General features: G+C 43.2%; 1 protein-coding gene across 2 annotated transcripts in view; it reads right to left on the bottom strand.

The window, feature by feature from the left end:
• FAR2 (fatty acyl-CoA reductase 2) overlaps positions 1-13,278 on the bottom strand; it is an 84,259-nt gene that overhangs the window by 4,495 nt on the left and 66,486 nt on the right. For both annotated transcript variants that reach the window (XM_040987463.1, XM_040987464.1), the window contains exons 7-11: positions 11,498-11,616; positions 10,797-10,864; positions 9,261-9,432; positions 5,545-5,674; positions 500-627 (exon numbers count right to left, since the gene is read on the bottom strand). In XM_040987463.1, the coding sequence (XP_040843397.1) occupies positions 500-627; positions 5,545-5,674; positions 9,261-9,432; positions 10,797-10,864; positions 11,498-11,616 (617 nt within the window). The remainder of the gene's footprint in view (positions 1-499; positions 628-5,544; positions 5,675-9,260; positions 9,433-10,796; positions 10,865-11,497; positions 11,617-13,278) is intronic.

Below are 13,278 nucleotides of genomic sequence, written 5' to 3'. Positions count from 1 at the left end.
GCGGTTGAGGTCAGCCCAAAGCTTGGCACCTTGCACCCGCACGGGAGACATTGAAGAGGCTCCTAGATTTGGATCAACTCAGCTCCGGCCGTTGCGGCCGCTTGGGGGGTGAATCATCAGATGGAGGATCTTCCTCTCTGTCTCTTCTCTCTCTGTATATCTGCCCTTCCAATAAAAATAAATAAATCTTAAAAGAAAACAAACACACACACACACATACACATTGCCACAGACAAGCCACTTGCAGGCTTTGAGCCCAAATACCTCCGTGATGAAAATGAGATGACAAAAACGATAACCTGCCTCTAAGTGTCGTGGTGAAGTCTAAATGGAATTGTGTAGTGTTAATGGGATATCACAGCAAAGTACACAGGATCAGCAATAGACTAAAAGCTCTAAGAAATGTTCATTCGTTCTCCGCTCAAATTTTACAGCTGATATAAAATCAGCCACACAGCCAGCAACAGGCTCTCCATAAATGTCAACTGACTATACTTACCTTCTTAAGTGTTGCCTTGCTTCTGGGATCCCAGCCATATCCTCTTTCAATAAATACTTCTTAACTCCCAACACGTAGTTTTCAATGTATTCCAGCCAGTTCAACTGGCGCACGTCAAAGTTGAATACCTGAAAGGCGAGAGAAGACTGTGGACTACACAAGTGCGACGCTGGCTACGCTCGGTCCACGTGGTGAGCTTTACCTAAGTAAGTGGCACTCAGACAGGAGACAGTGTGTCCTCCCCAAAGAAGAGATTACCCGAGCAGTTAGTTCAAAGGTGTTGTTACTGAAGGTAGTCACTTATATTGGAATGTTTTGACATGAAGTGGCACCAACATTGGACAGCGAGAAGCTCATGGGACAATGGAAGGCACCCGAGTCTGCTGAAAGTTTGTGGCTGTTTTAACGTGCTTTCCAAGTACACTTGTGGAAGAATACTGGCCAGAATACATAGTGCATCTGTCTTCTCTCTGTTTTAGGGTGAATCCTTCCGGCTTGCTTTTCCTACCACACTGTCACTCCATTATGCAGGAGAGCTAGGCGTTCAGGGGCAGCACCTTCTGGACTAGCCTAGCAATATTTACGTGTTAAATGAGAGTGATTGGTGGTACAAGGAGAGGACAGATCCAAGAGGAGTAGGGAGGAAAAATGGGGAGAAGGAAGAGAGACTGGCGGAAGGAAGCAGAGTGTGGACGTGACAGTGATAGTAACGGAAGATGATTGAGGGGGAGGGCGTACATGTTAAAAATGTGTTTTCTTTCTGGCTTGTTACTGAAATGGTAAGGTAAAGATCAGAGCTTCGTGTAGTAGATTTCTTTCTGCTCCAATTGGAAAATGCTGCTGTCCTGGGTCAGGATCCTTGGAGGGCCCAACAGATGACTTAAGAAAACCTGGTATGGGGCCCGGCGGCAGTGGCATAGTGGCTAAAGTCCTCGCCTTGAAAGCGCCAGGATCCCATATGGGTGCCGGTTCTAATCCCGGCAGCCCCGCTTCCCATCCAACTTGTGGCCCGGGAAAGCAGTCGAGGACAGCCCAAAGCCTTGGGACCCTGCACCCATGTGGGAGACCTGGAAGAGGTTCCTGGCTTTGGATTGGCTCAGCACTGGCCGTTGCGATCACTTGGGGAGTGAATCATCGGACGGAAGATCTTCCTCTCTGTTTCTCCTCTCTGTATATCTAACTTTGTAATAAAGAAAAAATAAATCTTAAAAAAAACAAGAAAAGAAAACCTGGTTTGAGCAGCCTAAAGTTCATCTTTGAGCCTTGAATGACATAGAAAAAAAAATAGTTTTGGTTAACTCTAAAAACTAAGAATACATTTTTTGCAGGTTTTTTTTTTTGTCTTTTAAAATATTTCAAATAATAGAGGAAATATGACCTAACAGCACACAGATTTAAAAATTGTCAGCATTTTGCCATGTTTACTTCATAAGTCAATACACACTTATGCGTGCATTTTTAAGAGCAGGTGCGGAGGGGCTGGTTCTAAGGCACAGTCAGCTAAGCCTCTGCCTGTGGTGAAGCAACCACTCTGGTTTGACTCTGGGCTGTTCTACTTCTAATCCAGCTCCTGCTTATGGCCTGGAAAAGCAGCAAGGGATGGCTCAACTGCTCAGACCCCTACGTGAGACCTCAAAGAAGCTCTTGGCTCCCAGCTTCAGATCGGCTCAGATCGGCTCAGCTCCAGCCTTTATTCCTTTTGGGGAGTGAACCAGTGGATGGAAGACCTTTCTCTCTGTCTCTCCTTTTCTCTGTAACTCTTCCAAATAAAAATAAAATAAATCTTAAAAAAAAGCAGATATGGCTAGATTTATAATATGTCTTGGAACTCATGGCATCTTAAAATTAGGAAAAAAAAACATTATTAGGTAAGGGGTATAATTCAAAATTTGTAATTTGAAGACAACCTTTATGCACATATACCAAATTATTAGAATAAATCCAGGAAAACTTAATGGATGAGGCGCTTGAAAGGTTTAGTTGTGACGCTGTTGAAATAGCATGAAAGACTACAAGGAATCTCACCAGGTGTCACATGGGTGGAGGTGGTTAGATAGGTATAAAGCTGCAATATTTCATGGACTTTTAGCATCAGGAGGATTTCAAAAGGCTTCTTTTCTCGCTCCCTGGACATGGACCTCATGTGGCCTCATGGTCAAATCTATTCTCAGAAGCAATTTTCTTCACAGAAGACCAAGATTTGCTTGATTAGGCTGAACTGAAATCGGTTGAGACCTTGCTACGAAGAATTTTAATCTTAGTACAAAAAGTTACAGTTGGAATAAATAGCGCTCCTAGAATAATAGGGGGCACGAACTAATTCAATAATTGCTTCCTGAGTATATGAACGAGTTACAGAATGTCACATTAATTTGTAATGTCATTTTTTAAAAGGTGAAACTGTGGTGTGTTTGTTTTGTTGTTGTTTTTTTTTTTCAAAGTTGAAATTATTTGTTATGCAGCAGTTTCTTCGATTATGTTTAAGTCACATTCGTATGGATCTGACCCAATGAAGCTTCTCTCAGTTTCCTTCTCTCAATCCCTTTATAAAACTTTCAATTGGAAAGGCAGAGAGGCAGACCTTCCATCCGCTGCTTCATTCCCCAAATGCCTGCAATAATTGGAGTTGGGCTAGAAAGAATCCAGGACCCCAGAACTACATCACATATGGGGAGCAGGGACCCAAGGATTTGAGCCATAACCTGTTGCCTTCCAGGGTGCACATCATCAGGATGCTGGAGTTTGCACCAGGCTGGGATATGGGCATCCCAAGGCATGCTTGTACCCTGGAACACAGCTAGTCTCTGGTGGAAGCTTACAGGACATAGATGGTCAAAACCAAAGAACCAATCACCACTGGAAGCCACATTGATGGACTTCAAGTGGTCGGAGAGTCTCTTGGTTTGTTTTCTGACTTGTATCTATCCTCCAGAGTCTAAGAGTAACTCCACATTTTTTTTTCTCTATCCAGGAAATTTCAGACTTTTAAATAATTTCATTGAATTTGACATCATGAAGATTTAGGGCTGTAATTCTCTAGGGCTATATAATTTTTATATGCAAATGTAAAAAGGTTACATATTAATCACATAAAACCATCTTAGACCCGGAAAGGAAGCAATTGAATATTAATATGTCTATTTAATTCTGAGCATTTGGTGAACCTTTGTTTAAAGGGCGAGAGCTTTTGCTGATTCACCAGTCATATCGGTTCATCTTCTCAACTTTCATGGAGGAACCTGCCAAGGAATGACTATTGACAAGTTGTTAGTAGATGTGTTTCAGAGATGTTACCCATCATGTCTCAGAGTGCACTGTGGAAAACCCTTCATGAACATTTTTTTTATAGTGAAAGGGTAAAAAAATATTGCTTCTCTTAGGATACTGGTATTGGTACACACTGAGTTCTTCATCCTGGTCTTCTCTCTCTCTCTCTCTCTCTCGCTCTCTTCCCCTTCCAGGTATTTTTAAAAGAAACATTTTGAAAAACCTACAGCAATTTAGTGGGGTATTTTGGTTTTCATGCACACATTTGTTTTCTAACCTAAGACTTCATATTTTAGACAGGTTTGTATTTCTTTAGCTTGGGTTTAAGTTTTTTTTTTATTATTATATGTATTTATTAAAAGATATCCCAAACATTTATGGAATTTAGAGCATTGACAAAGGAAACATTCCAAATATCCCAAAACTTTCCCAAAGTTATTCCATTATTACTTCGCCTGGATATGTTTTATAATGTTCCTACATATTACTTATTCGTCATACCACTTGTCTACACGCACACACATTTATTTTTATACAGCTTCGTGTTGCCTTTGAATTATTTAGGTAGGAGAAAATTCCACAGAGAAAAAGCAATAAATATAAGCCTATGTATGTTTTGAAACTGTTCATCAAAAAACAAATTCGTAATAGCTTCAGGCTTTTTTATGTTTGTTTTTGTGAGCTAATTTGATCTTTATCCATGCAGTTCAAACATCAGTGCTGGAGATTTTTGCCTATATAAGGTAAACATTTCTGGACAGTCCCATTTCTTGTCCATTGAGAGGAACTCATCAATGATCCCAGGTAAAACATCCTTCTAAATCTCGCCTGATTCACATACCTACAAATATAATGTTTGACAATGGAAGTAACCGTTAGTCTCCCTAACCTGAAATTGTCGTGGCTTGGATTGAGATCTTACTGCAGGACCCTGGTGGGTGTGAATGGAACTCCTGGACAACCAGTGAGGCTAACTAGAAACCTGGCATTACTTCTCCATGTCACATGCATCAGATCAAAATACATCAGGAAACATTTTGGAAAAAATTGTAACAGTAGAGACAACGAATTGATCCAGAAAGCGAAAACTTTAAAATGTAGTTAACATTTTAAAGACACACTCAGGGAACACGTGGCTCTTGGTGACATGAGAGAGACAAAAAGGTTTCTAGAACTTGACTTTCTGAATGTGCAAAGATTTCAGAAGTTATTCTTTGCGATGACCAAGCAGGTAAAGAAATACATGGCACTCGCCCAAAGCAATAAAAGGGAAGGCCTGTCGTGAGAAATAAGTCCAAATTGTTTAAATGCTCCAAGGAGGAAGATGGCTGACCAGAAAAGACAACAGTGACAGCGGAAGGCTGAGTCAGGTCGGGAAGTGAATACGTAGGGCCTGGCTGTGAAAAGGTGAAGGAACTGCAGCAAGTCTGATGGGACAAGTGCAGCGCATGGGAGAGCTCTTGAGCCAGAGGACAATTAGTTTTCATGGGTGCCACAGGCTGTGGCAGACAGGGCAAAGCCAGAGGTAACCAGGGGCTAAGAAAGGTTAACTCCTGAAGGCTGAAGGGAAGACGGAAGTGCAGTCCAAGAAACACTCAGGAACCTGTGTTCTGCCACTGTGCTCACAGCACTGACTTTGCAGCAACAAACAAAAGCCTGCTTAAATACACACACACACACATATTAAACTTCCTTACCATCAGCTTTCCAGGCTAGTCACCCCACACCCCAAGTGGAACACCCCAAGTGGAACTTGTGTGAGTGTGCGCAGGACTCACTCGCTGGTCTTCGGGACTCAGCTCCGACATGAGCATTTCCGTGTTGTAGGTGCTCCATTCCCAGCTGCGGTTGATGAAATACTCGAGCATTGAGATGGTGCGCAGAAGCCGGTTCATGAGCTTCATCATCCTGAGGGCAGAATGCACAGAAGGCAGGTCAGCACAGCGGCTGCTGGGCTGCTCCCTGCGCGTCAGCCACGGGCAGGGATTGGTTGCTTTTCAGCAAGTGGTAAAATCGTTCCTCTTCCTCTTCTCCCATTTCCACTTAAAAATCCTTATTTTTTTTTCCCCCTTTCAAATTGTCTCTGTGGATTGAAGCAAAGCAAGGACAATGAGAAAGCATCCTTATCTGTCATATATCTTATTACCCACCACTCTCCCCTCTTCAATAATCAACTTGTTGTAAAGCCTGGCAATATTCACCCTTAGGGACCTACGCTCATGTTTCCAGTTCTGAGACAAACATCCAGGAAGTTTATTAGCCTCTTCACTGCATATGTTCCTGCATTTTAACAAAACACCGGCAGGGCCTGACTTCTTAGTTTATAACTTCTGAGCAAAGGGCTGATTGATATTAGCATTGGTGAAGCAACGCCCATCTAAGGGGAAAAGAACTTACTGTGGATAACCCACTTCCTATTAGGCCTACTCTGAAAATTTGAAAATGATGGTCTCTAGTCATTTGACTTTGGCTTGATGGATAGGCAACATGAGCTTTAGGTAGTGGCGAAGCCCAAATTTCAGCAACGTCCTGACAGATTTCAAAAACCGTGTGTGCATGTGTCATCTCACTACCCATGTCCCACTACTTAACACGGACCACATTTTCTAAACCCAACGTCAGAATTTAAGCCAGATCTTCTACGTAAATCCTCCAACTTTGTAATAATTTAGATACTTCACATGTTCCTATTTGACCCCCACAATACATGATTAATCTTTGCTTTACTACACAGAACTAATCCTCAATTCTTGTCCTTTTCGCTACAAGTCATGCTCAGCCGATAAAGTATTTTGTACACCACTATTAACCACTAGTTAAGCCAATTTGGGTAGTTACCACAGTCAAATTAGTAAAGGCTTTGGATGACCTTCTGGGGATTTGTCTTATTTCTGGTCTAATTTGAATGTCCATGTACCTCATGACTCATATAACGTTTCTTAGGCACAAGGATGACTTCATTGTTTCTTGACATAAGAGCCAAAGGGTTTCACTTCACTATTGTGATCCAAATCCTACTCTATTCCTCAACTGTGATGTAACTGAAGTAATTTCAATAGATGTAATTTTTATAAAATAAGGGTTACACAGTGCTGTAGCTTTTTAGACAAAACTATCAACCTACCGATTTTTAAAAAATAAAAAAAGAGGGGCCTGGCGCGGTGGCGCAAGTGGTTAAGGTCCTCACCTTGCACGCCCAGGATCCCATATGGGCGCCGGTTCTATCCCAGCAGCCCCACTTCCCTTCTAGCTCCCTGCCTGTGGCCTGGGAAAGCAGTCGAGGACGGCCCAAGGCTTTGGGAACCTGCACCCGCGTGGGAGACCTGGAAGAGGCTCCTGGCTTTGGATCGGCATAGTATCGGCTGTTGCGCTCACTTGGGGAGTGAGTCATCGGATGGAAGATCTTCCTCTCTGTCTCTCCTCTCTGTATATCCGCCTTTCCAATAAATAAAAAAATAAAAATAATAATAAAAATAAATCTTAAAAAAATAAAAAAAGAGTACATTTCAGGGAGAGAAGGCCTTATTAATACATAAATGCTAAAGCTATACAGGAAAGAATAACTCATTGTCCCATAAAAAGTCAAAACTGCTCTAGCAGTAATAGTGCTTATTATCTTCTAAGGGCTTAAATAAAACCATTTAAAATGGAACTAATTACCATACTCTCTCCCTCTCTCCCTTTTTACAAAAGAGTAAATCAGAATTTTAGAAAGGTGAAATAATTCAGGTATCCTAGAGGTAAATCGATAAACCAAGAATTAAATCCTATGTTATTTGATTCTGAACCCCACACTCTAAAGAGCTACAGTATATGAATTTTCATTTGCATCACAAAAACTCTGAGATCAAAACTAAAGTAGAAAATACAACAGTTGCTAGAAATAATATGAGAATATATCCTCTCTCTTACTCACTTAGTCACACAAGTTCCTATAAATGAACATGGACAACCCAATAGAAAAATAGGCCAGGAACAACACAGGGTAAAAGACATGACTATCCAATGAACAAAGAACAGTCCAGCCCCTCTCACAGTCAGGGGGATGAGCAGCAAAGGGGAGTCTGGCATTTGGAAAGGCTGGCGTCCATAAGGTGGCATGCAGTGTTAGGGGTACAAAGAAAAAGGACACGGCCAGATGAGGAGGGCCTTGGACCTTGATCTTGCTGCCCCACTGGGGAAGGAAACAAGGACGTCGAAACGACTTGAATTTTTTTGCATAGAAAATTGCTGAAAAAAAGTGGGAACTGCACCCATCACACACTCCCATCTCAAAGCCCTATTATGTTTATACGTGCCCATACACAGACGTAAACAGGACAAAGATTACACTTAAACACACATACAGTGTGAATGCGTCTGGCAGAATCTCAGCATGTTCTTCCACCAAGATTAATGTTGAAACTGGTTTCAATGAACCAATCAACCCTGTTTCCCACAAAGATTTACAGCTTACCCTCTCACAAAGAAAAGCCGAGCAGGTTTTTATGCATCTCTTCTGCTTATGTTTTTCTTTTTTACTTACTGAATTTTATGCCTTATTCAGGCTTTCTTTCTTTCATAGTTTGGGGATGATAGCGTTTCTGCCTACCAAGTTTGTTTGTTTCTTCTTTTCTCATATCCTTATTTAAGAAGCCCCATCCATGTATTTGCCCAAAATTGTTACATACCTTTTTCTACTTGATCAAGAAGAGCTGAGTAGTGAGTACAAAAGAAAAACTCTACATTGCCCACTTTTAGTTACTTTCTCTGCCTTTAAGGCAGAAAATCATAAATGCTAAAGAAAACTTCCTCCATTAAGAAGGGGCTGGTACAGAGGCAATATTAATCCTGTTTGTGGTTCTTGGTCATAAGAACTGCTATTAGTATTGATCCCTTGTGGAGTCCTATGACGTGTAGAACATTTAAGTGAGACGATGCTATAGACTTCTCCCAAGCTCCACAGTTGGATGTGCCCCAGGTGCCTCGGCACCAGCACAATGCCTCCTGTCATTTCTTCTCACAGCTCTAGGTGGCAGCAAATCTAGTACAGAAGACCGGCTTTGAAAGTCATCGCTCCTCTCCCACTCCAATGAGACCGCTTCAGGTGTGTTCTCATTGGTAAAGCAGGGATGAGGAAGAGATCGCCCTTGAGTGGTAATGAAAATGGGGTCCTTGGGCATCACCTTAGCCCACTCTGAGAACCACACAGTGACCTCTTGCTCACTGGGCATTGTGTTAGGAAATCCCACTAGCCGAGTCCCCATTGCTTTTCTTTTTGCGTGAACTTGTCAAGCAAGTTGCCTCCTGTCAACTCTTAGGGTGGAGGCTTTTTCAAGATTGGAGTGTACCTTGGTTTCTTATTACCGTTGTCATTGCCCAAAGACGTGTTGCGTGTGTGAGAGAGAAATTCAGTCCATCCCTTTTTATCCTCAGCTGACGGGTGGAATAAGAGATGTTAGGGCCCTTGTCTCCCATGCAGCGACCCCTCCCTACCACTGACGCAGCTCCTCACCTGGGCTTCCTTCCGGTGAGCCGCAGGTAGAAGTCATAGACGATGGCGGGAGCCCGGTGGCTGACTGCGTTCCAGTAGTGAGTTGTGAAGTTGTTGGTTGTGAAGTCGGCATAAGGCCTCCTGAAAGCTCTCTCAAACGGGACTTTCTCAAAAGTTGCCAAGACTTGCAATCCTGGACAAAAAGAGAGTAAACATTAAGTCTAGGAGCAACTAAACTCATCCTTTTAGGGGACATCAGCAATGGGTCAAAATAGTGAAGACTAAGGACTTTCATGTAAAGAATCGGTTTCTGAGAACGATAAATAGACTGCATGCGCAACAAGTGATCTATCTATAACAATCAAATAATGTCTATGGGTTAGGAATGTGTGATTTTAGGGCCTGGTGCATTGGCTCAATTGGCTCATCCTCCCGTTGCAAATGCTGGCATCCCTCATGCATGATGGTTCATGTCCTGCATGCTCCATTTCTGATCCAGCTCCCTGCTCAAGGCCTGGGACAGCAGCAGAGAGTGGCCCAATGCCTTGGGAACCTGCACCGTGTGGGAGACCCAGAAGGATTTCCTGGCTCCTTGCTTCAGATCAGCCCAGCTCCAGCTGTTATAGTGAATTAGGGGGTAAATTAGTGGCAAAAATGACTCTAAAACAGGCATTTGGCCCTGTGGTTGGATGCAACACAGGACATCCACATCCCATAGCCAGGCCTGGTTCAGGTTGCAGTTCTGGGTACTCACGGTTCTTGGACATCATTCAGGCTGCAGGCAGTGAGAGAATGAGCCACGAAGCCTCGCTGCTCTGAGGTGGCCCTCTCCGTTTACCACATGGCTCAGCAGTATGTAGAGAGGCTCTGAGATGTCTCATTAAATAGCTTCATGCCTTCATTACACTGGTTCATTTATTTCCACGGGCTTTACAGAACCGAGGGGACCAACCCCTTACATGCAGACAAATCAATACAGTTTGTATAGTACAGGGTTCGCCAAAGCAGCTTCCCCAGCATCTAGGCTCCTGTGGATGGATGTTCCTTTAAGGTAACTTTTCAGCACTGCCCGAGACCTTGGTCCCAGTGTCTGAAGCATCTCTTACAGCAGATGTATTTATTTGTCAGACCAGGCTGAGGTCCAGAACCTGGAACTCAATACGAATCTCCCACAAGGGTGGCAGGGATCTAAGCACACGAGAGAGAGGGGTGTCCATAACAGGCAGCTGGCATTGGAAACAGAGCTGCAACTTGAACCAGGCCTGGCTTTGGGATGTGGGTGTCCCGTGTAGCATCTAACCAGAGGGCCAAATGCCTGTTTTAGAGTCATTTTGCCAATCACTGGCACAGCAGCTCCTGTAGTTGGCCCCCCTGGCCACATGCAGGAACTGTGCTGTGCCGTAACATGGCAGTCAGCCGTGACGCAGCCACACACTGCCAGGGAGTGTGTCTCTTGCTTCTCTCTACCTCCCCCTGACCTCTAAGCTCTGAGGGACATTGTACATGTCCCTCGGCACGCCCTCCCCATGACACAGGTTCCCTGCTGCAGGAACTTACCCATCTTGCCCCAGTTACAGGGATTGAGGTTACCAGACGTACAGTGGTAGATCAACGTTGACTTAGGTCTAAAAAATTTAAGTAAAAAGTGGGTAAGCACGAATGCAAGAAAGATAAGACCAACATTTACATGGAATAGTTTCAATCACTTTCTATGAGGTAATTTGGACAACACTTTTTTCCTGTTTTCTTGCATTGGGTTAATAAGTAAAATAGAAGACTAGGAAAGATGTATGTGTGTGTGTGTGTGTGTGTGTGTGGTGTGTGTTTAAGAGACGTAAAAGTGTGGCATACTAGAGAGCACACATGTCTGACTTCGTTAAAAAAACATTTCCTGACAGAGCTCCAAGTAAAATCAACACACACACACACACACACACACACACACACACACACACACACACACACATATTTTTCTTTATACTGGCAGATTTCCATACACGGTGACCTGAACTTTTGGAAGTTGAACTGAGCGGAAAACAAGCTGCCATTTCATTTACTTCTAACTCTTTTGACTAAAGAAAATAAAAGGAAGCTGCATTTTAGTTTACAGAATAGAAGGGAAAGCTTTTGCGGCAGGAAGATTTTTACGTTGCTAAACTAAGTAAAAGCAGTATTTAGAAAACATCGCTGTGCATGTAAGGGTGAGCTGTCACATGAAGAACTACATAAAAAGCTGAGACAAACGCTTTCATGCCTACCTGTGGACTGCAGTGTACCACCCAACCGCTAGAGTGAGGTTGACAACTGTATCGACTGGAATTAGATCTGCCACTGCCATTGGAGTAGCTCGTATGGAACGAAGAAACCCCTTCCCAGCCTGTATGGGGTAAAGAACATAACGTGTTAAGCCAACTTACAGGTAATGGCTGGATTACAGTAGATCTTAAACAGAAGAGCCCAGTTCAGTTAGCAAAATTAGCTAATGACACGAAGACTCGGTGGCTAAAACTCTTGCAAACACCAGGATCCCATGTGGACGCCGCTTCGTATCCCGGCTGTTCCACTTCCCATCCAGCTCCCTGCTTGTGGCCTGGGAAAGCCACAGAGCATGGCCCAAAGCCTTGGGACCCTGCACCCAGGTGGGAGACCTGGAAGAAGTTCCTGGTTTCAGATTCACTCAGTTCTGTCTGCTGTGGCCACTTGGAGAGTGAATCAGTGTATGGAAGATGTTTCTCTTTATATATCCTTCTTTCTCTGTAAATTTGACTCTCCAATAAAAAATAGAACAAATCTTAAGAGAAAGTAGCTACACTGATATGCTGTTTAGTAGGTAATTGTGCTACTTTGGATTTGCAGCTTAGCCAACCTTCCTGTCAAGTTCACGTCAAGTGGCAATGTCTCTGGAAGTGACTGGCAGTCCTCTGGTTCCTTTAGGAAATACATTTCCTCACGTTTGCGACAGGTTAATATACTCAGCTAATAAGCACACTTTTTTTTTTTTAAATCTAGAAAGTAATTCGCAGGGTGAGTATTGGTTGGAGTGGTTTAACTGCTGCCTGGGACACCAGTGTCCCACATTTGAAACTCCTGGTTCGAGTCCCCCCCTCTCCACTCATGACCCTGCTTCTTGCTAATGCACACCCTGGGTGCCAGCAGACGGCTTGAGTACTCAGGTCTCTGTCACCCACTATAAGAGAGGCAGACAGAGTTCTAGCTTCTTGTCCTAGGCCTGAACAAATGCTGGTTGCTGTGGGCATTTGGGGAATTTTCAACGCTACCTGTAACAAACAAACGAACAAAAAAACCCCGAACATTTTAACATGTATGGCTTCCAAAATGTTCCAGTAATGTTTCTTGAGCATTTCTTAAATGATTTTGTTTTCTTCCAGTGCTTATGAACTTGAAAGCACTAGCGACATTAAAAATTTAAGAAACATTTAAGAACTGACAAAATTCCACCATTTAATAAAACAAAAATTTATATTTTTTCATATGGGAATGCCATCATTATTTGCCTTGTTCAACTGTTTAGTTTAATTCATCATGGGCGTTATACAGATATAATAATTAGGAGTTACTCATGTCAATAAGACATTATGAAACTGATTCTCGATATTTCATATGTTTCCAATGTTGATTTGCAATGATCAACACTCACAACTAGTTCCTTTTGGGAAATTTATGAAGAAATCCTCAGTCAATGCCCAGCTGTGCACGATATTGCGATCTGCCCCGGAATCACGTGAACACACTGGTGTTCACGCCAAGCAAACGTTAAGGAAGAGGTGAAGGGAGGCAGGTCGGGAGCAGAGAGATTGGCCACTTGCAAAATCAAATGTCACTTGGTGCTCAGTGCTGGGAACACTCACAATTCACCACTTCCTATGGATACTGTTTCATGCTGTACCCAGCTGCGGGGAGAGCAGAGGACATCTGACGAGTGTGATTCTGAACTATCCAAGCCCATTTGGTGAGAGTCTCCTGCACAGGAAGGCTGGGATATGGCTCCGAATGCCTTAGGAGGAGCTGGGAGGCTGCC

The sequence above is a fragment of the Ochotona curzoniae genome, unplaced genomic scaffold (assembly GCF_017591425.1).
Source record: "Ochotona curzoniae isolate NIBS_2020 unplaced genomic scaffold, NIBS_Ocur_1.0 contig_4645, whole genome shotgun sequence".
NCBI lineage: Eukaryota > Metazoa > Chordata > Mammalia > Lagomorpha > Ochotonidae > Ochotona > Ochotona curzoniae.
Note: the sequence above shows the minus strand (reverse complement) of the source record. Positions and strands in the feature narration are given on the sequence as shown.